Below are 25,797 nucleotides of genomic sequence, written 5' to 3'. Positions count from 1 at the left end.
ATCGGAATTATAGAAAAAATGGAATGTTGTTAGCAGAATCAAAACAGAAAATAATGAACACTTAGTTGATTATTTTCAGCAATACATAAATTGGATTGAGGGGATATGTATTCACATTATTTGTAAAACTCTACTTTAAATATTCCTGTGAAGCGTGTGCTTTACATCGAGGCTTGCTATGCTTTACATCGACGCCACAGTACTTCAACCAATCAGGGAATGTTTATTTGGGGCACTTTTTTTCGACCTATTTTAACTCAGATTTTGGCACATTTTAATCGAAATTATAGAAAAATGGAATATTGTTAGTACATTTAAAATAGAAAAAGATGAATACTTTTAGCTAAAGAAAATTCGGATGGGGTTTTGTGTATTCACATTATTTGTACAACTCTCCTTACTGATGCCATATTTTGGAATTTCCGTGACCTAAATGGTTCGCGAAAATTAATATTTTTATATATAGTATAGTAACAATAATTATTCGGGAAAAGGGAGGCCCATTCCTCATCAACCAATAGAGAAAAGTCGTCGAAAAACAGAGTTTTGTAGAGGAAGATGTGTTTTGTAGCTAGCATCTGGCATATAGTATTCTTTAATTAAGCTCTAAAAATGAAACAAAAACTTGAAACAAAGTTAACATGAAAATCAACCAAACAACATGCAAATCTTCAACGTGACAAACAATCAATTATGTTTAACATTTACATTAATGATTGTTCCATATTTTGAAAAAAAAATTTTTTTTTATAATTTTGGAAAGGTATTTTATCCGAAATTTGAAATTAAAAACATCTGTGGATGTATGCATGCAGTTTCAAAATATGGTCTTTCTTTGTCTTTTTTTTCTATTGGTCGTGGTCTTGACAAATGTCCAATAATAATCTTTTTATCACTCAACCACAGTAAAAGCGACGACATTTGACTAATTTTATGCACATTTTAACAGTCATCCTGATAAATTAAAATAAAAAAATAAATGAAAAATAAACGTTAGTGCGAGTGGGGTTCGAACCCACGCGGAAATACTTCCATTGGAACTTAAGTCCAACGCCTTAACCACTCGGCCATCGCACTGTTATAGTTCGGGTGGAAAATTAAGATCTTATTCTTCATTATTTTCTTATTTCAATAACATTGAATGAAACTTAGATGCATTATCAAAAAATATATTTCAATGTTTTTTCATAATCATGATTGAAAATATTTCCATCCCGCGCACCTGTTACAAATATGGCGCGTTTTCATGTTTCTTAGTGATGCGCCAACTCACGTAAACAACCGGATTGTTGTCATCATGGCGGACACTTTTACAATGGGAAGGAAAATTTTAAGAATGTGTTAAATATTTCCTAATTTCAGCATATGGATTCAATTATCTCAACATTTTCTTTTGAAGAATATGGGAATGGACATTTTAAAGGACGGGATATATTTAATTTCATTTATTTTTAGTCTGTAGTACTGTACAGTAACGAAGAGAAGAGTGCATGGTTTTATTTTTCATGAGATCAAATTATACATACATGAACTTCTAATATTTTGTGTACAGAAAACATTTATTTTATAACAATACGATTTCCGAGATTTTTACATGCTGTCCTAATTAATCCTTCCAATCTTTGTAGCAGATTAATTAAATCAAATTAACTACATTATCTTTAATTAATACCTGGATTTAATCATCAAGTTCTAACAAGTTTTTCACAGGAATTATTTGTATTTTCTTTCCTGAATTTACATTAAATGATCAGCCTGATGGGGAAATGTTTTTCATGTCTCAAAAGAAAAACCCAGCCAAGAAGGTGAGTATTTTAATGGTAAAATAAACTTCTGACATGACAATTCATATGTATAGATTATAACATGCCTTTTTCCATATTTGCCCTGGTATCATCCCGAGACTCCCATATCGGCATCGAGGCTTTAGCCGAGGGCCGATATGGGTCGAGGGATGATACCCGGGCCAATATGGAAAAGACATGTTATAATCTTTTTATCACATATTTAAGTTCTGCAGAAAAGAGAAAAAAGTTCAATTATAACAATTTAATGATACATAAAAGGTAAAATATTAAACAATTTATTAAAAACGTGTCGTTCAGGATGCAATGACGTCACGTCATTAGGTACAGGGCACAATATGGATATCTCTTTTTTGCCCCGGGCAATTTTGAGGTTATTGCATATGCAAAACCTAAGGTATTCATAACAAATATGTGATAAAAAGAAATACACCATGTCGCACAAGGAACATGTACACAACTCACTATATTTATACATGATCTTTATGTTGGGTAACAAATATAAGAAAACCTCGAGCTGCCTTTTTAATGTCTGTTATTTCAAGAATGCAAAAATACCTGGTTATGTTATTAAATAACATGTAGTATATATTCATTGCATGATAAAAAAAAAATTTTGACACCAATTGTGAAGCGGTCTCATTTGGGGGGTCTGATCCCAGACCGCTTATTTGTTAGTGAGAATCCTGTATCTGGCTTCTCATTGGCATTATAGTGCATGTTATTTCGTGTGTCCTGTTTTCGCTCTTAATTATTTGACTTACACGTTTCACGCTAAAAAAAAATCATCCAATTATACGGTCACGCTTAGATCCCAATTAAACCCACTCTTGACATGCTTGAGTATGTTTACAAAATGTCTTTTCCATGTTCTTACTATGGAAACATGTACGTATCAGAGATGCAACTAATCGTCGGACCTGTCAGACCTAAGGGGCAGAATTTATGCAGGTCCGGCAAAACTCGTTGCTGTGCAGGACCTGATGGCCGTCAATATTTTAGTCTGCTTGGGTCAGCCAAAACTTAATTCCCCGTCAGTCCTGGCAGAGTATAAAATTGTGAATTTACAACCACGTTGCATGATTAGATAGAACAACATTCAAGGCTTCGATAACATAATAGAAATCGGGAGTTCAAACTGTTTTAATGATAACTATTATAGCCTGACACCTTCCAAATATCCTTCCTTAAAAAATAAAAATAAAACCTTTTGCAGTATAAATTTCAGTTTTGAAATCGTATGTTTGACATCGTTAATTTATTGAAATATTTATATCAAACGCAGTTATTTAGTTGTAACAGAGAATACACACCATTGGTTTGAAAAATGACGTAACTTTAACCTCCGTAGCAGAGTTCAAAAAATCTATGGGTCACTGAATATTCACAATATATTTTATTTTTTAAACTTTTCTTTCAAATTAGTTTTAATCCAGAATAAAGTAAAAACATTGCCTGACTGTACCTTAAGTTGAATATCTATATCCAAATTCAATTAATTAAAGCTGTAATCCATGATCACAAATTGAATGCTTTGTTTACAATTGTTGAAAGCCATGTGCTTTTTAGCGGGAAAATTCGGGAAACCCCTTAACAGGAAACAGTTACATTTCATTGTTATTTATAGACATATTACAAAGTTTTTACATAGATTATTTTGAGTGAAAATATAGGTCTGGCAGAAATGTGATGGGTCTGGCTAAACTTCGTTCCCTGTAGGCCCCAATGTCTGACAGGAAAAAAAAACTGTTTGCATCTCTGACGTATACGAGGGTAGTTATGCCCTTTACCGTCAGGCTCAAACAGTCATTTTCAGCTACTGTTAGCGTCAAATGGGTTAAAATTTTACCGTGATTTGTCAAAATATCCATCCTTATTGAGATTCCTCAGAGGTTTCAAATAATTATCATTACCGTCATTTTTAGGAACAAATCAATGTAATTTGTCAAAATCAGCCGATTCTCGTTTAAAAGAAAGTGTACATTTTATCGTAATGCGCCAAAAATTACTGTTAACGTCATTTGGCAAGAATTTTTACTGTTATTCGTCTTAAAGGTACTCCCATTAACACCCTCATGTACATGTAGACTGCCAACATGGTCAGCATGGTCAAGAAGGGACATAAATGTACCCAGAGGTCAACAATGGTCAAAGGGTAAAAGATTATTTTTTTTAATGTTCCTCGAAACACAAAAATCTAAATTATTCAATTAATAGACTGAATTTACAAATAATTTCTAAGTTTTCCTTTGATCTGTTAGTATAATTTTCCATCCCGCACTACATTGTACATCATAAGCCTATTGGTGTCGACATTGTCTAGAAAAATAGGATAATCAAACTGTATATATGCTGTATATACTGGGTAACTGAGGCGGCATCCAAAAGGACGCACACAAATCTTGAAATATAACACACCTAGAAATACTCTAATTGAAATGTACTTTACATGAATAATGGGGTTATGAATTTGAATAAGTATACTATTCATGTAAACGCTGAATTTCTGATTTTACATGTTTAAAGGGTGTATAATAAACTTTCTGTTTTACAGGGAGGTAACATTAGCTATCTTGGGTCTGGACAATGCTGGGAAAACTACTGCCACAAAAGCTTTACTTGGAGGTTAGTATATATTTAACATGTTAGTGCAATGTATCATGATTTTGAGCTGTGCTGGATAGAAACTGACCTTATAAAAGTACACATATACATCATAAACATGTTACATAAATAGTCGGTAAACATTTGGCTAACAATATTCAAAGCTTGTTTTAATATGTTGCTAGTTGTTTATTCTCTTTTCGATAGCATTTACATTTGTACATGATTTAGATGTATGCACAAAAAAATCTACTTTGTATTCATATTGATCAAATATTATAAGTAGAAATACCAAAAACTAAATAAAAAAAAGTTTATAACATACACGTGCACACAAGTCTAAAATTTAGGAAGATTTTGTATACAGTCACTTTTAAATTTCATGTTGAAAGTTTACAAACTGTGATATAAGAATATAGATGGACTGACATCTCTTGTGACTTTTTCTGTGAGATTAAGTATCGGAAAAATATCAACGATCTTAAAGAATCTGTTAGCATGGTGAATCAGTGTTCTTTTACTGAAAGACACATAATTACTTTGCTTTGTGTCAAATTGTAAGAAATACTCGAAATTAGACTTATTTAATTTTTGTTCCTGGGAATGTGGGAATAACTGTACTTTATTACATCAAGAAATGTTTTTCTCATATTCTGTCATGTTCATTGTACACACATGACATACCCCTCCCCCTTTTTCATGTTTTTTGAACTTATTGATTTTGTTTAAGAGATAAGATTGATTTTCACTTCCCTTTTGTTATACATGTGTACTTTGAATACTAACTATCAGCAGTTCTATAAATTTGTTTGTATGTAAAAATTAAAATGATGAAATTAAATATTTGCATTGAATCATTTAATAAAAGTAAACATTACTTCTTTGTGTGTTTTATAACATTTATGACATGTTTATTTGCAGATACATTTATAACCATTTTAACCCATTTAAAACCATTTCAACTGTGATAAAATTAAAAGCATACTGTGGATTTGTTTATTTTCATGGGTATTAATTTTCATGGAATGAGGAAAACTTGAACATTTGTTGAATATTTCGTAGCTGGGCTTCCAAAATGTTGTATATGACTTTTTGACAGCAATGGTCTGGGCGGTAGGAAATCTTTGGTATAACAAAATAGCATACAATTAGACCATTGTAGACCACTCAAAACGTTTGAAATAAGACATATTACAAAATTTCCAATGTCAGTTGTTTGTAAAGTTTGCTTCCAAAATGTTGTTTGAAAACTTGAAAATCGTTGTATAATTGCTTTGGGAATAAAGTAATTGTACTTTTCTTTATTTCTGTGAAAATATTTTAAGTTCTCGGTATAATCCAGAAATGTCAAAGTTTTTATTTCACTGCTATTTACAAAAATGTTTAAGTTCACATACAACATTTTGGAAGCATGCATTTTGTCCAAATTTTCAAAGCCTGTTTGAAAGATATTTTTTTCTTGAAAAATTTGTAATTTACAACATTTTGGAAGCCCAGCAATGATTTGACATTGTGAACATTTGACATTGTGAATAGTTGACATTGTGAATGGTTGACATTGTGAATATTTTGACATTGTGAATATTTTGACATTGTGAATATTTGACACTGTGAATAGTTGACATTGTGAATAGTTGACATTGTGAATAGTTGACATTGTGAATATTTTGAGATTGTGAATATTTTGAAATTGTGAATATTTGACATTGTGAATAGTTGTGAATATTTGACGTTGTGAATATTGGATTTCATACTTTTGCTACAAAACAAAAAATTTGTGATTCATTTAACAATTTAATTTGTGGTTCGCTTGTACCCACAAAACCCATGAAAATTTGTATTCAAAGAATAATAATAAACCCACAGTAGTTTGACACCAAATAAATTGTCTTCTCTATAGCTACATACCAAAGTACACAATACGCAAGAATTGAAATAAGAGAAAGTATAAATAAAATGAGACCAAATTTTCTTGGTGCCTTATTTCTACCTGTCCAACAAAAGAAGCATGAGATGACATGCATGCTTGTCTTTTCATGTACTGTGGATTTATTTATATTCGTTGGATACCAATTTTCGTGGATTTCGGGGGTACAGGGAAACAACGAATTTAGGTATTCAACAAAATGCAAATTTTCTAAAAGAATGCATGTGAACTTTGTCAAAACCATGAATTTAAATATCCACGAATATGCAAGTTTTCCTCTATCCATGAAAATCGGTACCCACGAAAATAAATGAATCCACAATATATTAGTGTTTTTAATTTCTTTTAAATGCCAATTATATTATGACCCAATAAATTTTAAGCTTACAAATCTGGAATTGGACTTTTCAAAATCAAACATTGAAGGTTAAAAATGAGATTCTGAAACTAGACCTTTTTTTTCCCAGAGACCCATCATGACACAGCACCAACAGTTGGGTTTACGAGTGAAAGTCTGACTTTGGACCATTATGAAATAAAAATATTTGATCTGGGTGGTGGGAAAAACATCAGAAGGATATGGAAGGAATATTTTGTAGAAGTTTATGGAGTTATTTTCGTGGTGGATTCTTCTACGCCAGAGAGATTAGAAGAGGCGAAAGTTGTCTTGAAAGGATTGTTGGAGGACGAAAAAGTAGCAGGGAAACCTATACTACTGTAAGTTGGCTTATTGTTGCACGTGGGAAAAGTAAAATCACAAAAAAAACTCCAAGGAAAATTCAACACAGAAAACCCCTAATTAATCATAATCAAATGGCAAAATCAAAAGCTCAAATACATCAAAGGAATGGACAACAGCTATCATATTCCTGATTTGGTACAGGCATTTTTTTATGTAGAAAATAGTGGATTAAACCTGGTTTTATGGCTAGCTAAACATGCTAAACATCTCCCTGAAGTATTGTGAATTTGGCAATGATATATATGTAGTAACCAAACAAAAGTTTGAATGACAGCTACATGTATAAAAAAAATTCTGAAGTCAACGTTAAATAAGCCTCAGAAAACAGCGTTTATTTTTTTTTTGGCTGTTTTTAAATAGATTCTTACAAAATAAAAGAAAATAGCAAAAATCAAAATCAGATTTTTTGTTGTTCAGAAAACATTTGGATGAAAGCAGGGGAGGATTGAGATTTAGGGATATTTTTTTTATTATAAGACCTAGTTTATCTCACATAAAGTATTGTGCTCTTAACATGCTTAATGTACATATACCACATATTCTCTGTATATTTAATAGATAAAAATTGTACAGGCCAAAGGGTCATACATGTGATCGGACACTATAAATCACCTTATTTCACTGTATTTCACTCAATGCCAGCAAGACAGATCTTTAAGTGAAATACTATGCTTAAATTGTTTGTTTCAAATCTTGCTGTTGACTTTTGATGATTTCTTAAAATACATAACATTTAATTATCGCATGACAATGTATATTTGTAGACTTGCCAATAAACAAGACCACCAAAATGCAATGGATGAAGTTGATATATGTGACCAACTTGGCTTAGAAGATTTAGTAAATGCTAATAAATGTCCTTGTAGAATTGTGAGTATATTACAAACTGACTTTTTTTTTAGAGCAGTATAAATATTGAGGTGATTTATGCTAGTAAAAATATATAACTGTATAACTAGTATATAGGGCCTGGGGTATTATAAATTATTAACAATACTGATAAAACATATATGTTCTACATTTGTACATGAGTCTTCTCATATGTGAATACAAAACAAAAACAAAAGAAAAAAAAACCCAACATATATTATTGTGTTATTAGTTTTGAATTGATTTACACTTCATTGTAAGTTGCCTCAACCGAAAACATAAACATGAAACCACACATAAGACACAGAGCATGTTGCCTCCTTCTATAGTCAGCGGTGAGAAGGAGGTAGATGTCGTTCTGATTTCTTAAAAAGATAAGCATTCCGAAAGATAAATCATTAATTCAAGAGTTCTGATGGTTTTAATTCCAAATTCCTGCGACCTGTTTAAGATATTTTCTGCTTGTATTAGGAAACCTGCTCAGCACTTAAAGGTACTGGTAAAAAGATGGATAATAATATAAAAGTTGGACTGAAATGGATGTGTGCCACATTAGAGCATAACTGGCGTGTTTACCAACCTCGCGTAGAAAATGATATGGAGGTCGAGGCTGCAAAGAAACGGAAGGAACTAGCTGAAAAGAAGGAAAGAGTACGCAAGATAAGAGAAGAAAGGTACAGTGAAACATAAAACAGAAAACTGTAAATTCAGAAATCTTGCAACCACTTATAATGGCAATTGTTTATAAATAAACACACATTTTTGTGATTGATTTTTGTGATTTCAGGTAATGCAACATACAAAATAATGCTATCAAAAATTAAATTCAAGGTTTGATTTTTACAAAACCTTTCTTTGTACATTTTTTCACGAAAATTAAAAATGTTACTAACTTTTCTAAATTTACAGAATACATAGTATTCATTACAATGCAATACACATTTTACTCTGAAAATTACTCTCATGATAAATATTGGGGAACTCACAACAGTAAGTATGACTAAGTTTCTATTTAACAATATTAACCTTTTATAATCAAGATGTATTGCCACCTTCCAATTTTATAACACTCAAGAATGTATGTTCTTGTTAATTTATCTTTGATAGAGAGAAGAAAGAAGAGGAAGAAAGGAAGAGATTAGGGATAGAAAAACCTGTGAGTGAAGACGAAGACCAATTAGATGGTGATCCATTTAAACGTGTTGATGTTAATAGCCTGAATGAAAAGGTACTAATTTAGTTCCTTTTTTTTTTTTAACATAAGCTGTTAAAGTTCAAAATAAAATTATATTTGCCACATTCTTTAGGTGCCTGTCACTAGTCAGGAATTCAGTTGTTTTTAGTTAGTTGCTGTTTGTCATATTTGCTTATTTTTTATTTTTTTCTTAAACCAAGTAGTTGCTTAAGTTGCTTACAGGCACAACAAGCTTGTCATTTAATCTTTGCCACATCTTCTTATTTGTTTATGGGTAAGTGTTTTGTATTAATATCATTATTACTGATTTAACTATTCATAATTTGCCTGTACTTTCAGTTTTCATGCAATTAAAATAACATTAGAATTATAAGAAATCTGTGAAATGACTCAAAAACTAAAATTTAGTCTAAAAGTATTTAATTTTGTATTTTATCATTTATATTCTGTTTATATGTACAAATATATACAGTGAAACCTGTCCAAACCGAACACCCACAGGACTTTGCGTTTTATTCGGTTTTCGCAGGTGTTCGGATTATAGAGGTAAACGGAAGTCGACACCAAAATAACTTTGGCACTTACTGACAATGGATATAAGGTGACACAACAGACGACAATTTTTTTTGTGTTGATTTAGATGTAAATGTAAAAAATATAAGTAGATGAAGATAGACGTATTGCTTCATTTTTGTTAAGAAATCAAACGCCACTCAGTCAATCACGCTCTTCGTTGTGAGATGGCCGCCATGGAGGGATTTTGCTTTTGATAATTATTTTCTCCTCTATAATTCACTGACTAATTCAGATTCCCAGTCGCTGTCAAATGACGATTTTGTAGTTGAATCGAGATCGTCATTGTAAACATGAGTTCTCGGAATAAACTGGCTAATTGATACTTCGCCACACGATAAGAGTGAAACGACAGTAGGGGTCCAGTTTATTCTCGGACTCTATCATTGCTGAATAGCTAACGGAAGTCTTTGGGAGCATCCAAATCAAATATGTAGGGCCTCTAACGGGAATCCGACAATCAAAGCCATTGACCTTGTTGTGTTGCACGACTTCTGAATCCAGTGAAAAGCTTTTAAAATATCATTTGATTAAACCGTTTAGCTACAAAATGACAGTTACGATTTTGTGGTCGTAATTTTTTGAGTAACGTGCATTTAATTGATCTGAAAGTTCCTTCCTTGTCATTATCAGCCATAGGGGTATCAGTTGAACGTTTCTTGACAAAAAAAAATCATTTAAGACATGGACACAAACATGCTAATTAGTTTGTAATAACAACTCACCAGTTGATTAACCTCAAAAACCCTCGGGGATACTCTGTCTTCCTGTGTTTGTTTAATTAAATCATGTAAATAATCAAAAATGCTTTTTTGTTTTGATTGCTATTGATCGATTTTGACAGGTAATTTTTAAAGACAAATTTACTAACGAGCCTTCAAAACGCGTTCGGAATTCGGTGTTGACAGGGTTCGGATTTGTCAGGTTAGATTAAATTTTTCGGGACTTTGAAAATTGTTCGGTTTAAACTGAAATTCGGTTTTATCAGGGTTCGGTTTACCCAGGTTTCACTGTATCAGTGTTGTAGTGAGCTTTTCCTTTTGAATGTTGGTTTTACTACTAAATATTTGCAGACAAGGGGGATTTTCTTCAACATTTAAAAATTGTTACCTCCATGATTTGATTATTTTGAATATTTTTGTTGCAGATAATCTCCCTTGAAAGTTAGTATTTTAGTTTGCTGTGTAACCATGTTAACTAAAGAGTGATGCACAATACTGCTGTTTGCTAAAAGAATAGATGCAGATTTCTCCTTAAAAATGAAAAAAGTCCAATTTTTTTGCTTGTAACAAACTTTGTTTTGTAAAATATGAAAGAAGCCTTTCACAGTTTTGGGTTCTCAAGGCTCCTTAACATCATACTTTATTATCGTTTTAACTAATTAATTCAATCATCATCGATGAGTCTGCTGTAGATGAAAGGCAGGTCTGATCTACAAAATTAGTCTGGTATCTTTGATTAGTTTTAATGCCCCACCTATGGGGTATTATGTTTTTCCTGTCAGTGCTCAGTGAAGCAATTTATTTGTTTTTATGATTCTCAAATATTTATTTTTTTGGCCCACTCATGAAAATTATGATAATTTTTCTTTAAAATATACATAAACAATAAATTCAGTTTTTGAACACAGAACTTTTGAAAAATGTGAGGTCATGGAGTTTAAATTATATTAAAGTTGGCAAAAATATATTACAACATGTAGGTGAGCTACATAAATATTGTGGACTTATACCAAGCACTGTTTAGGGGTCTCAGTAGCCAAGTGGTCTAAGTAGCTACTACTGTAATCACTAGCCAGTCAACACTGAGGTTGTGAGTTCAAACCCCCTCTTGACTCCAATCTTAATTGACTATGATTGTCAGTTTTCCTATCTATGGTCGGTGGTTTTCTTCGGACACTCTGTCTCTCTAAATGCGGTGCTTAAAAGTGATGTAAAAACAACAAAAATTAACAAATTAATCAAGTACTGTTGATGAAAGTACAAACTAAAAGTAGATTGAATAACTTGTCAATCAGAGGCAGATTGCTGTTTACCCTTTGTATGTATGTAATAATATGTATTATGATTGGATGAGGTTGAAAGTCGTGATTATAATATCTTTTTGTGGATAAAGGTGGATTTTATGGTATAGGTTTATTTCACATTTTCTGTCTGTTGAAAGTGTAAAGTTTTAATTCTGAACGCAAAAATCTTTGACAAATTTACACATTTTTTCCTCGAATTATATCATAAGTGGTTTTAGTTTAATTTTTCTGTATGTTTATGGCAAATAATGAATAATTCAATACTGACCACAAAATATCATTGACAAGTCTCTGCATTTATTCATATATATATTAAGACAAACAGCTAGAGGAATCAGGATTTATTTAAATTTTTACAATCTACATACAAGTAGATCTCTTTTCCAATTGGATCTAATGAAAATGCTTCCCTCTGCCTGAATTTTACAAGAGTTGTCTATCTTTGATGCATGTTCTTTCTATACTCCCTAAATTTTTGTGTGAACCTACAGAATGCTAAAATTCTGAATGTATTATAATTATGAGATGATTGGGTATGATACTTATAAAAAGGATGAAAATAAAAAGTTTACTCAAGGTTATGTCCTTGGTTTACTGTACAAGCTAAAAATATCTTTCCCAATGGGGTTCAAATTTATAAACAAGGAAGTAATTTTAATTATGCTAAATGCACAGCCACATATCCTTATTTAACAGAGATGTTTACATTCCTACGTAGCCACATGTCCACATTTAACAGAGAAGTTTACATTCCTACATAGCCACATGTCCTTATTAAACAGAGACATTTACATTCCTACATAGCCACATGTCCACATTTAACAGGGAAAGTCCTATAATTACATTGCTACATGTCCACATTTAACAGGGAAAGTCCTATAATTACATTGCCACATGTCCACATTTAACAGGGAAAGTCCTATAATTACATAGCCACATGTCCACATTTAGCAGGGAAAGTCCTATAATTACATTGCTATAGATTCTACCACTGCATCCAGTGTAGTACAATATTTATACACTCGAGACAGTTAAATTTTCAAATTTATAAAATTTATAAAATTTAAATGTCTAGAGTGGATAAATATTGTATTACACGATATTTTGTGGTGGCATCTGTTTCTCTAATTATAATACATAGGCAAATTTATTCCTTCTTTTCAAATGATCTGAAAAAAGATGTGTTCTTTCATTGTCATGTAATCCGCCTTTTTTCATGCCTTTACAATAGGAAATTCATAGGAAAGCAAGGAAATTTGACGCAAATATCAGAATTTTAACCAATAACGAACTGAGATCAAACGAACCTCATGATGATTATTTTTTTTTATACAATGGGTGCAGAAAGGGATAATTTGACAAAGAATTAGAGAACCTCATTTCCACAGTTAACAGTAACAGTCTTTAACCATAACATGGCCTCAAATTCACATAAATATCAGCATGTATGCACTGTAAATATGTTTTTAAAAGCAAATACACTTTCAACTGTATATTTTTATTTTTCGCATGTGTCTTCAATTTGTTTATGGCAGCTGAAATATACGAAAATTGGACCCTGTGTAAAATCCCTGCATATTCCTAGATGTATTGCTGTCTAAAAAAATTAACATAATACTGTTATATATTGATTATTTACCAAATTCATAAAAACTCTTTTCACCTTTACAGAATTATATATTTTACCAGAGTCCGAAAAAAAACCATTTAAATAAAATAGGATATGTTGGGGTATACATCACTAGGACAGGACCACATATTGTAGTGTATATGTATGTATTGTGTAGTAGAATATCATCAGAAACAGTTAAAATAAACATTGCTCTTTTTTGTTTGTTAATTTTATTGCATGAATATATAAAACATCAAAGTAATGCTATGATTATTTTTTTCTATTTTTCTATTTCCCTCTCAGGAAAAAAGAATGAAAGAAGAAAAAAGAAAGAAGAAGGAATTAGAGCTGAAGATGTTAGGACGAGATACGAATGATAATAACACTGTTAATAATGACCTTGATGAATCTGAAGGTGAAATAAGGTCAAGTAGATCTTTGAAATATTTAGGACTACGTAATGGATTAAGTAGTAATGAAAATCACATGAAAAATGGAAATTTAAACACACTTAGTAGTGAAAACAAACTACCTTATGATTCTGAACAGGATAGTGACCTTGACATAACCTCTAAGAAAAGTCGTCGTGCAACACCACGATTACCTCCCCTTCAGAAACCATTAGGTACCAAGTTTACACCAGATGACCAACCAGCAGGAAAGAAAAAACGCAAGAAAAAGAAATTGAAAGCTCTACAGGAAAAAATTGAAGAAAATGAAGACATGGGAGAAAGTTTTCAACCTTCAAAACATTCTGTTCAATCTGTATCAAAGATTGAAGTGAATACACTTAACCCTTATACTGAAAATCAAAATAGTTTCCATAGTGACACAAGTTCTAGTAAACATATAGTGGTAGGTAAAACCTTATCTTATGACAACGAAACAGAGGAAGATACGACCCCAAGGTCACATAAAGTTAAGAAGAAAAAGAAAGTGAAGTCAAAAGGAATGCACCAATCCTTTGATGATTTTCCAACTCCTAGAAGTATTGAAGCAGCTGAAAATAACGCAGATTTTGCAAGTTCTTTATCATACCGTATTGACAACGAAGGTAAATTTAATAAAAGAAAAAAGTAAAAAATATTTGTAGTTCAATGTTTTACATAAAATTGTTTGTACTTCAAAAGTTCTTTATCATACCGTATTGACAACGAAGGTAAATTTAATAAAAGAAAAAAGTAAAAAATATTTGTAGTTCAATGTTTTACATAAAATTGTTTGTACTTCAAAAGTTCTTTATCATACCGTATTGACAACGAAGGTAAATTTGATTAAAAAAAAAGAAAAAAATATTTGTAGTTCAATGTTTTACATAAAATTGTTTGTACTTCAAAAGTTCTTTATCATACCGTATTGACAACGAAGGTAAATTTGATAAAAAAAAAAAGAAAAAAATATTTGTAGTTCAATGTTTTACATAAAATTGTTTGTACTTCAAAAGTTCTTTATCATACCGTATTGACAACGAAGGTAAATTTGATTAAAAAAAAAGAAAAAAATATTTGTAGTTCAATGTTTTACATAAAATTGTTTGTACTTCAAAAGTTCTTTATCATACCGTATTGACAACGAAGGTAAATTTTATAAAAAAAAAAAAGAAAAAAATATTTGTAGTTCAATGTTTTACATAAAATTGTTTGTACTTCAAAGGTTCTTTATCATACCGTATTGACAACGAAGGTAAATTTGATAAAAAAAAAAAAAAAAAAATATTTGTAGTTCAATGTTTTACATAAAATTGTTTGTACTTCAAAAGTTCTTTATCATACCGTATTTACAACGAAGGTAAATTTGATAAAAAAAAAAAGAAAAAAATATTTGTAGTTCAATGTTTTACATAAAATTGTTTGTACTTCAAAAGTTCTTTATCATACCTTATTTACAACGAAGGTAAATTTGATAAAAAAAAAAAGAAAAAAATATTTGTAGTTCAATGTTTTACATAAAATTGTTTGTACTTCAAAAGTTCTTTATCATACCGTATTTACAACGAAGGTAAATTTGAAAAAAAAAAAAAGAAAAAAATATTTGTAGTTTAATGTTTTACATACATGACATAAAATTGTTTGTACTTCAAAAGTTCTTTATCATACCGTATTTACAACGAAGGTAAATTTGATAAAAAAAAAATAAAAAAATATTTGTAGTTCAATGTTTTACATAAAATTGTTTGTACTTCAAAAGTTCTTTATCATACCGTATTGACAACGAAGGTAAATTTGATTAAAAAAAAAGAAAAAAATATTTGTAGTTCAATGTTTTACATAAAATTGTTTGTACTTCAAAAGTTCTTTATCATACCGTATTGACAACGAAGGTAAATTTGATAAAAAAAAAAAGAAAAAAATATTTGTAGTTCAATGTTTTACATAAAATTGTTTGTACTTCAAAGGTTCTTTATCATACCGTATTGACAACGAAGGTAAATTTGATAAAAAAAAAAAGAAAAAAATATTTGTAGTTCAATGTTTTACATAAAATTGTTTGTACTTCAAAAGTTCTTTATCATACCGAATTTACAACAAAGGTAAATTTGATAAAAAAAAAAAAGAAAAAAATATTTGTAGTTCAATGTTTTACATAAAATTGTTTGTACTTCAAAAGTTCTTTATCATACCGTATTTACAACGAAGGTAAATTTGAAAAAAAAAAAAGAAAAAAATATTTGTAGTTCAATGTTTTACATACATGACATAAAATTGTTTGTACTTCAAAAGTTCTTTATCATACCGTATTTACAACGAAGGTAAATTTGATAAAAAAAAAAAAGAAAATAATATTTGTAGTTCAATGTTTTACATAAAATTGTTTGTACTTCAAAAGTTCTTTATCATACCGTATTTACAACGAAGGTAAATTTGAAAAAAAAAAAAAGAAAAAAATATTTGTAGTTCAATGTTTTACATACATGACATAAAATTGTTTGTACTTCAAAAGTTCTTTATCATACCGTATTTACAACGAAGGTAAATTTGATAAAAAAAAAAAGAAAAAAATATTTGTAGTTCAATGTTTTACATACATGACATAAAATTGTTTGTACTTCAAAAGTTCTTTATCATACCGTATTTACAACGAAGGTAAATTTGATAAAAAAAAAAAAGAAAAAAATATTTGTAGTTCAATGTTTTACATACATGACATAAAATTGTTTGTTCTTCAAAGGTACTATTATTATAGAAAAATAAACAATCATGAATTTGTGGTTGAAAAAAAAATTAATGAAATTTTTATACAGAAAACAAATGCAAATTTCTATTTGATTCATAAATTTTCCATGTTTATGATATCGATTCTATCATTTTTAATACAACATATATTATAATAAAATACAGAGAATAACCAAAACTGCCTGAATTTCAACTTCTTTAAAATTTTAAGTAGGCAAAGACAAGTTTACAAAATCATGTTTATGTGTTTTTGGACTGTATGTATACCCAATGGTATCTCTTTTCTCCACTTTGCGAGAAGTCATTGTTGTTTTGCTGTTGACCTTTTTAAAATGTACTATGTATTGCAAACTTCCACTGCAGTCTGCACCATTAGCCACTAGTCTGATGCCCCACACTGTTAAAATTTCATTTGGACTAGTAAGATTTTACAAAACTTTGTTAGGACACACAGTAAAAATATTTTAATTATTGGTGTTCGGACTAGTAGTTGAAAAAGTGTTTAGTGCAGACTGCGCTGTGTTGATCCTTTTAGAAATTTGTGTTTTTACATAATGAACAAAAGCAGGTTATACATCTTTGTGATGACAAAACTTTTCATTTAGCAGTTGTCTATTCTGTATGTATTGTCTTTCTTTTAATTGTTTTTTGTTTGATAGAATCTAATCCAACTGAAGTCAGGAAATTGAAGAAAAAAGCATATCTAAAGAAAAATAAAACAGGACCATCTGATGAAGAAATAGAAATGGGAGACACCCTCAGAAATACTGGCATTACAGATTTCACATGGACACTGGGTTCTCCTAAAAAGGAGGTATTATCTAGTGGTAAGTATTACTGTAGATGCTCAGTTTTATAATTATACCTGCTCAAACAATTTTTTACACTAATACAGGTGTACATATAAGCGAAAGTGATATGCATTATATATATAGTTTATTTAGTATGATAGACACTTTTAAGGTAATAAGAGGGTTGGAGGTGTTTTCAGATAAATTGTAATAATCTAGTTTATATTTAAATTTTAAAGCAAAAGCATCCTTTATTTTAACATAAGCTTCTTTGAAGAAGGCAATAATTTTACTGGAATATTTTGGGTGCAGAAATTTTAAGGGGAGCTCTTATTTTTATGGTTACTTTCAATATCTTAAATTAAAATTCTATATTTAATTAACAGTGGACGTACTTATCAGATATACTGAATTATCTCGTGGTTGGTATGTTTGTGTTGGGTTTTCACTGAATAAAATTTTATTTGCTTCACTTTTTTTTCACACTGTTTAATTTTGACTGCAAAAATGTCACTGCTAGAAGTTTGGGAAAACCAGAATTAAAAACAAAAATATGCACCTAAAATGAAAAGTTTGAATTATGTTTCTAACATTTAATAACTTAAGTTTTGTTGTGTTATAGATGATAATATTTGCTTGTTTTTTTTAACATGGAATTTTATTCAAACTGATTTCAGGTAGGCTGCTTAGGTTCCACCAAAAATTATGATTGGTCAATTTTACATATTATTTTCAGATGTGCTAATTTTCAAATCAGAATTTCTAATACAGTTTGAATAATAATGTAAGAAGAATGAATTTCATTTCAAAATGTTAGACAATTCTATTTTGCAATTAAAAGTTTTTGATATTTACATCCCCTGAAAATGGAATTTCACTCATTAAGACGGTAATTCCAATGCAACAACATTTGTAACGTTCATTTTGATTGGATAACGTCACTTTCTTACATGGCATCAATTGACAATTGATGCTATGGGACGTACGCGCAAGCGCAGACGGCATATGACAGATTTTAAATACATGTTTTAACGTTGTTTTCTGTCAGTTTCATTAGTATGGAGATAACAATATTGTATTTTAAGCTCCGACGGCATCAATTTGGGATTTGATGGTCGCAAATACCTGTTTACTGTCTCCGCTAACGCGTCGCCAGTAAACTTAATTTGCGACCATCAAATCCCCAATTGATGCCGTCGGAGCTTAAAATACAATACAGTTATCTCCTAATTTTAAAGCAGGAATAACACATAAAGAGATTAAAGCTGAATATTGCTTTCTTAAAAATTATTTTTTAATGTATAAATGTGCAAGAAAGTGAACAAAATGTAATGATATCAATCGTTTGTATTTTTATTTTTTTTACTTTAACTGGATTGTCTTTTACACATGCATATAATCTAAGTACCTCCTACCATATTGAGTGAAAGTTTACCTGATTTGACACAGAATTGTATCTTGAGGATTTTTAACAGTTGTAACAATCATGTCTTCGAGTCATCCTCAATTATTAGAACTTACATGGATTTAGATCAGTCATTTAGCATATATGATGAATATAACAAAGACACTAAAAGTTTGATTTTTAAAGTTATGGTTTTAATTTTTCAGACGAAGGACCAGTCCAAAAAAATTGGGGATTTGCAGAAGACCTTGAAGACACTATAGATACCCCCGCAAGAAGGATTGGAGTACGGCCGAACTTTGAAGATGATGAGGATGTTATGCTGTAATGAAAATGAGAAAACTTATTGGATACCTTACCAGTTAGGAAAAGTTACGAAAATTGTAAAGAATTGATGCACAATGATATCTGTCTTACTTATGAAGATGTGTGTATTGAAGTCTTTAAATTATGACTTTATAAAGGATATCAATAACAAAAATCAACGAAGCATCTCTTTATGGAAAGATCAGTGTTCAAATTTGATGTAGCTTGAGTTGTCTTCCTTAGATGAAAAATGGTAAAAATACGTTTCGATAAAGAAAAAAAACCACCTAATCTAGAGCTCAAATGTTGTCTAAGAAAACTTCTTTTCATAAATGACAAAGAAATCGTCAGTTAAAAATGAGATTAAATTTCCCACAAAGAGTCCAAAATTAATTGGAGTGTGAGTTGACCTGAAGGTAAACAATATTTTCTGTAGAGCATTTTATTTTGGCTGACTTTGTAATAGATCCACCCATTCATGATACAATGAAAATAGGTTGTTTTCTGTAATGGTAGTATTTTTCATATTGAAAAATTGAGAATGTTGTAAATTTTAAACAAGTTTTGCTCCGTCCATTTTACTTAATTCACTGGTGCTAATGTAAAGTGTATTTAATTTGTTTAGAGGAATTGTTTGTACTTGCATGAAATTATTATTATTTCTGTATGTACCCCATATGGTATTTGTTGAAGTGTTTCAAATGCAGCTACATGTAGCTCGAAAGGTCAAATTTTGCAAACTTTTTTGAAAATGTAATTTTTTCCCCACCAAAGTTGAAATGGTTATTGGGGTCATGATAATTACTCCACCTAAAACATATATGTCAATTATTATTATAAATTAGTTGTTTTTTATTCCATTATTTATGAAAGAGTTGGATCCTTTGTTAATATGTCGAGATTTTGAAATTACACTGTTTGGACTTTGAACTTTGACCTTAAAGCTTTCATTGAAGCATGTACTTTAATACCAGCAAAAATGTGTAGATAAAACAACTCTTCGTTATAAGTACTGGTTATAACTGTTATACTCTAAAACTATTCATTTATTAGTTCGATTTGTTTGTTTGAAGCATTACAATATTCATTGTACAAATGTATTATAAAGAGTTATGTCCCTTGTTCATACTCTCATTTTCATTTTTCCAAATGTGATAGCCAGATGGCAATTTATAATCAGTGCTAATACATTATTTACAGAGCTTTACATTGTATATAACTTAAAACATTATTCCAAACTTTACTTTTATATGGAAAGGTTGTATCATTATACTATTTATGAGTAAAGAGGAAATTCTTTACTTTAATTTGTATTTTGTTAGTTTTAGAAAAGATTGTCCCTTTATGTAATAATACACATAATCACTTGAATTGTATATGAAAAGGTTGTTCTATTATGATATTGAAATCTATTTCAAGTTGTTCTATCCTGAAGCTTAGCAAAGTTGTTTATTATACCCTATATTGAAAATTATGAAGGTTGTTTTAATATCACAATATTGAGGTCTTATGTGAGGTTAACACTGTTTGCAAGTTGTTCTTTTAAAACAGAGCATTTGCAATATTATACTATAATATCCCAATCTGAAATAAAAACAAATAATGTGAGCATTCTTAAATTAAAAAATCCTTATTTTCTGTCATAAGTATTTCTTCCATAGGTCATTGCTTAAGGACTAGATAGAGCGAATAAGCTGAATATTATTAAAGAGAGTGGGGGAGGTTCAAAGGGGTCCTGATCCCCAAATCCTGGGCTTAAAAACTTGAAATCCTGAGGTCCCGCATTTAAGGAAATTTAAATCCCAAAATTTGGAGAAAAATAAATCCCCTCTCCCCGCCTTTGAGAACAAGCTGAATATAATTAATCGATTGGGTTGGGGAGGGGAGTCGTCTGCACAGTGCGCCCCGAAGGAATCTGCACCTGATAATAATAATTTTGTATTTCAATGTTTTATATTGTTATTGTTGTTTTTGTGTTTTACAATTTTAAGGGTAAATATTTCTTATGAAATATCATAAAATATCATGAAATATTTTATTTAGGATGTTACTTAACTCAGGTATTCCACGAGAATATATATATGTAAGATGGATTGATTGTTTTTCTTAATGCTGTATCAATACATAAATGCTATATCACCACCAAGACTTTTTTTTAACATAAAAGTAGGATACCCATAGAATGGATTCAATATGATATTGTTTTGACTTCATTAAAGTTTTACAAGGATTGATCATATATTAGATTCCATTTTATCTCCAGTATTTAGTGCTTTGACATATTTATAACAGACATTTTCTTAGTTTTCTGTCTATGAATAAATTAAGGTTCCAATTTCTGAGACAAAGTTGACCTAAGGGGTCTTTTGCAATTATTTTAAGGTTCATCTCTGTCATCCATTGCTTTTAATATTTTGGTTTTTAGTGGTTTTAAGTGTTCCAGAAAAGTACTTCGGACGCACTATACTTTATAAAGTGTTATTTTCATTTAATTGAATATTACTGAGGGCCCTCATGGGGTTTTTGATTATGTGATTACTTGGCCGTTTTTTTAATGATTATTTGATTATTAAGCCAAATATTTCATGATTATTTGATTACCTAGGACTGTATTTTTAGTTTATGATTATTTGATTACTAAAGATAAGCAAATATTTAATGATTATGTGATTATATTGGCAAAAAAATGGTGATTATGTGATTACTAGGACCCCCCCATGAGGGGCCTCATTACTCATAGTTTCATATTTAATTTTATCTAATATTTAAACCTTTTATTAAATGTAGACAGTTTTAATTATTTTAACTTAATGTTCAAGTGTCTGTGATGTGTATTATTATTTTATTGAAAAAAACGGAATTTTTACCAATGAAATGAATACTTATTATGTCTAATTTTAACATCTTTTTGCATTATTTCTACAGCTGAATGTTTTAACGCATATCATTTTACTTATTTATGTATTATTCATTTGAATATTTTTTATGTTGTTTTATTTTATCCTGAATTAGTTAGGGCCAATCTTGTGTAGTAAACTTGTAAGGGTAGGAGGTCAAGCCTTATTTGGATATTGGTTTTAGTGTCAGTTATGACCATTTTTTATGAAGAAATACTCAAAAGAAAATATGTTGGTTAAAAGGGGGACCTTGGAGATTGAAAGTCCTTCATACCTAGATCTCCCATTAACTTTTTCTATAAATAGAACAGACTTTAATAAGTATGAGGACCAATAAACTATTTCGGATTCATTTATTTTTTGAGGTGTCACAATTTTTTGGGATTAAAGAAGAAAATTGTGTTTTCTGGGATATTTGATTTTGTGGTTTTGTCTGGGTTTGAGCATTTTGAAAATATCAAATTCCTTGAACTTTCAAAACAAATTTCACAAAAGTTGCTGTCCCACGAAAAATAAAGAATTTACAGTAAATGAACTAAGTATAATATATATTTATCTTCTCTGAGTGACTTGCAAATCTGTTGGATGTTAATTGGGTGTTAAAGAATGTGCTTGTTTTTTGTAACCAATACCGCTTATGGTTTTTGACAAAGAACTTTAAAACTTATTTATTAATATTTTAGCTCACTATGCGGTATGGGCTTTGCTCATTGTTGAAGGCCGTACGGTGACCTATAGTTGTTAATGTCTGTGTCATTTTGGTCTTTTGTGGATAGTTGTCTCATTGGCAATCATACCACATCTTCTTTTTTATATTTAACATATACACCCCACTTTCTTCAAACCTTTGAATTCATTTTGAAGAAATGATCAAACTACCCAACAAACTTGTTTTTTTTTAATGTGCATTTGAAGAAGAGTTGTGATTATTCTTAACCAATTTAAAAAAAAGTTTGGAGCTGTCTTATGTGGTTTGGTTATTGTACATTTGTTACAAGAAAAGCTTAAACCTACTGTTATTATCAAAGATTGGGATAAGAAATTTGTAGGTTTTTTATGAAGAAAATTGCCCACCTGATTTTTAGTTTTTTGACACATGTTTTCAAGAAATGTTATAGATTATGTAAATGAGAACTCATGTGTCAACAGATTATGTAAATGAAAATTCATATGGCAACAGATTATGTAAATGAGAACTCATGTGTCAACAGATTATGTAAATGAGAACTCATGTGTCAACACTCCTTATATGAAACTGCAAGACTTGTATCTTTATTCATGTTTTATTTTAGGTACAATACAGAAAATAAATCATGTTTTACTGTCATTAGTTAACTTGTTATTAACCTAGTTATCTGGATAACAACACTACGAGAAAGGTTGGTAAAACAGATACAATTGGGCAATTACAAATTATAATCGAAAGAATAACTGACAATATGATGACAAAAAGTGAAGATGAGCAGACAAAAAATAGTCCAAATAAAATTGACACAAACCATGAAAATAACGAGGTCAAATTTGTTAGGAGGCATGTCCATAAAAAAGATGAACCAAAGAATTCAACTTTAATCTAATATAGTACAAGTGTATTGTTTAACAGTAATACCATTCCAGACCCTTTTGTTTTTCGTGTAATTGATGTAACCAGTAATTAACAAGTTCCAGGTCAAATCCGATTAGATACCAATAGTATATGCCACATGTATTTTCCAGTTGTATGTATTTATGTATACTCTGTATCTCCTTCGTTGCTCTGAAAGGAGGATAATTAACACACTATATCAGTGCAGATATAGTACAAGAATGCACTCGCTGAAATGTCTCACCTTCTTTACTAATCATTGATATCATGTAGATAGTCCTAAATATAAAGCTTTATTACAACTATCACATAAACTTAACATGTTTCATGAAAATGAGGTCAAATTCATAACAACCAAACAAGAAATACATGTACATCTTTTAATCATTCAATACACTAAATATAGTTGATCGATTGCTTATAGTTTCTAAGAAACAGACTAAACCAAGAAAACTAAACATTGACCAATGAACCATGGAAATGAGGGCAAAATCAGATGAACACTTCAGCTAACAATCTTCCATACAACAAATATAGACCTATTGCTTATAGTTTAAGAAAAACAGACTAAAACTCAAAACCTTTACACTGAGCAATGAACCATGAAAATGGGGTCAAGGTCAAATAATTCCTGTGAGACTGAAAGGTACATCATAAAATATGTCCATACACCAAATTTAGTTTACCTTTTGCATACAGTATCAGAAAAAAAGAACATAACTCAAAAACTTTAATCTTAACCACTGAACCTTGAAAATGAGGTCACGGTCAGATGACACCTGCCAGCTAGATATGTACACCTTTAAAACAATCATTCCATACACCATATATAGTAGACCTATTGCATACAGTATAAGAATCAAAGAGCTGATAGCTCTGAAGTGGAAGAAGGTGAATAAAAGGTAACTTGAATTACCATAAAAGCAGCCCCACTTACCCAGGCTGCTTTGTTCCATTATCGTTAAAATGTATTTTTTTTCTTCAAACAAGAAAAGGTCATAAGTACATGGATTTCCCATCCGTACAATCATTTTCTATGTTCAGTTGACTATGAAAATTAGGTAAAATCTTTAATTTGGCAGTAATTAAGAAGATCATATCAAGAGGAACACATGTGTACTAAGTTTCAAGTTGATTGGATTTCAACTTCATCAAAAACTACCTCGACCATAAACTTTATAACCAGAAGCAGGACGGACGGACAGACTAGAAAACATATTGCCCATATATGGAGCATAAAAATAGTAAGACTTGTTACATACCTGCCAACTTTTGAAAGTTCCCATATGGGTTTTTACTGCACAACAATTTTAAAGGTTACAATTTTTAGCGACGTATTTTGCAAGATCTGGATTGTCTAGAAAAAGTGTCATATTTGTATGATGAACTTACATGCCTTTTCCTTAAGTCTGTTTGCATGATTCTAGTTATATATTAAATCGGTAGAAAAAATATACATGAAGCTAGCAGACCAGGGTTTATTTTCCAGATTAAGAATATTAGATGCTTGTTGAAATTTCCAATTTTGAATTATGCACAAAGATGGACCTTTAACAGGTTGGGAACAACACTCCAAATGAGGGTAACCTAACTGGAAGATCATCACAACCCACTGTAAAAAATGAACACAAAATAGAATTTTTCAATAAAATGCTGAAAATAGGCTTTAGGAAGTATTAAAATGCATTGCAAAAAACAAATATTTCATTAAATAAATTTAAGTAGAATATTCCTATGATATTCCTTTTCATATTGGATACAAATTTTATTGAGTCTACTGCAGACACTTTGTAGTCAAAGTGTTTCAACTGAGGTACTACACAGGCGTCAAAAGGCGTCATTATGGAGTAAAGGGGGTGGCGTCAAAAAGCGTCATTATGGAGGAAAGGGTTAAGTACTGAATGGTCAAAACATCATGTTTTTTTATCGACATAAATTTTGTCATAAATGTAACCAAATGATGTAGAAATTGTGTTTTTTCTTCAAATTTCCATCAAATTGTAATGTTTATAGTTCCATTATTGCCTCTCTATTTGAATAAAATAAAATAATAAGAAGAATCTGTTTCTTGTTTTGTTTTGTTTTGTTTTTGACAAATGATTGTTCACTGCTAGCAAATGAATCATTATATTTATATATCTTATCTGTATATATTTTTGTTCATGTCTTCATCTCCTTATCATTTGTAAATGTATAGACAAATAAGAAAGAAATAAGCTCCACATGTATATTTGCAACATCGTAAATTGATTAAAACAACATTCTGTTTTAAACAAAATTATGATA

The 25,797-nt window shown here is 30.2% G+C and overlaps 1 protein-coding gene across 3 annotated transcripts; it reads left to right on the top strand.

Annotated features, from left to right (window-relative positions):
• The first annotated feature begins 1,263 nt into the window (after positions 1-1,263).
• Positions 1,264-19,162, top strand: LOC143049676 (uncharacterized). Of its 3 annotated transcripts, none has more exons than XM_076223326.1 (10): positions 1,264-1,805; positions 4,360-4,430; positions 6,804-7,053; positions 7,843-7,948; positions 8,420-8,622; positions 9,056-9,176; positions 13,658-14,408; positions 17,187-17,354; positions 17,705-17,740; positions 18,930-19,162. In XM_076223326.1, exons 1-10 carry the CDS (start codon positions 1,747-1,749, stop codon positions 19,049-19,051), a joined length of 1,887 nt encoding a protein of 628 aa, XP_076079441.1. In that variant the 5' UTR covers positions 1,264-1,746; the 3' UTR covers positions 19,052-19,162. The 3 variants fall into 3 exon arrangements, with proteins under 3 accessions (XP_076079441.1, XP_076079443.1, XP_076079442.1); XM_076223328.1 differs by having other exon boundaries at positions 17,705-17,744; XM_076223327.1 differs by lacking the exon at positions 17,705-17,740.
• Positions 19,163-25,797: the final 6,635 nt, after the last annotated feature.

Source organism: Mytilus galloprovincialis, chromosome 10, assembly GCF_965363235.1.
Source record: "Mytilus galloprovincialis chromosome 10, xbMytGall1.hap1.1, whole genome shotgun sequence".
In the NCBI taxonomy this organism is placed as follows: domain Eukaryota; kingdom Metazoa; phylum Mollusca; class Bivalvia; order Mytilida; family Mytilidae; genus Mytilus; species Mytilus galloprovincialis.
This window is presented reverse-complemented; position numbering and strand designations above follow the sequence as displayed.

Excerpts from the sequence above, each read along its gene's own strand:
- LOC143049676 (XM_076223326.1), top strand. The coding sequence starts at position 1,747 with ATGATCAGCCTGATGGGGAAATGTTTTTCATGTCTCAAAAGAAAAACC. Across the intron at positions 7,054-7,842 it reads GCAGGGAAACCTATACTACT|ACTTGCCAATAAACAAGACC; the intron begins GTAAGTTGGCTT and ends GTATATTTGTAG. Across the intron at positions 14,409-17,186 it reads ATACCGTATTGACAACGAAG|AATCTAATCCAACTGAAGTC; the intron begins GTAAATTTAATA and ends TTTGTTTGATAG.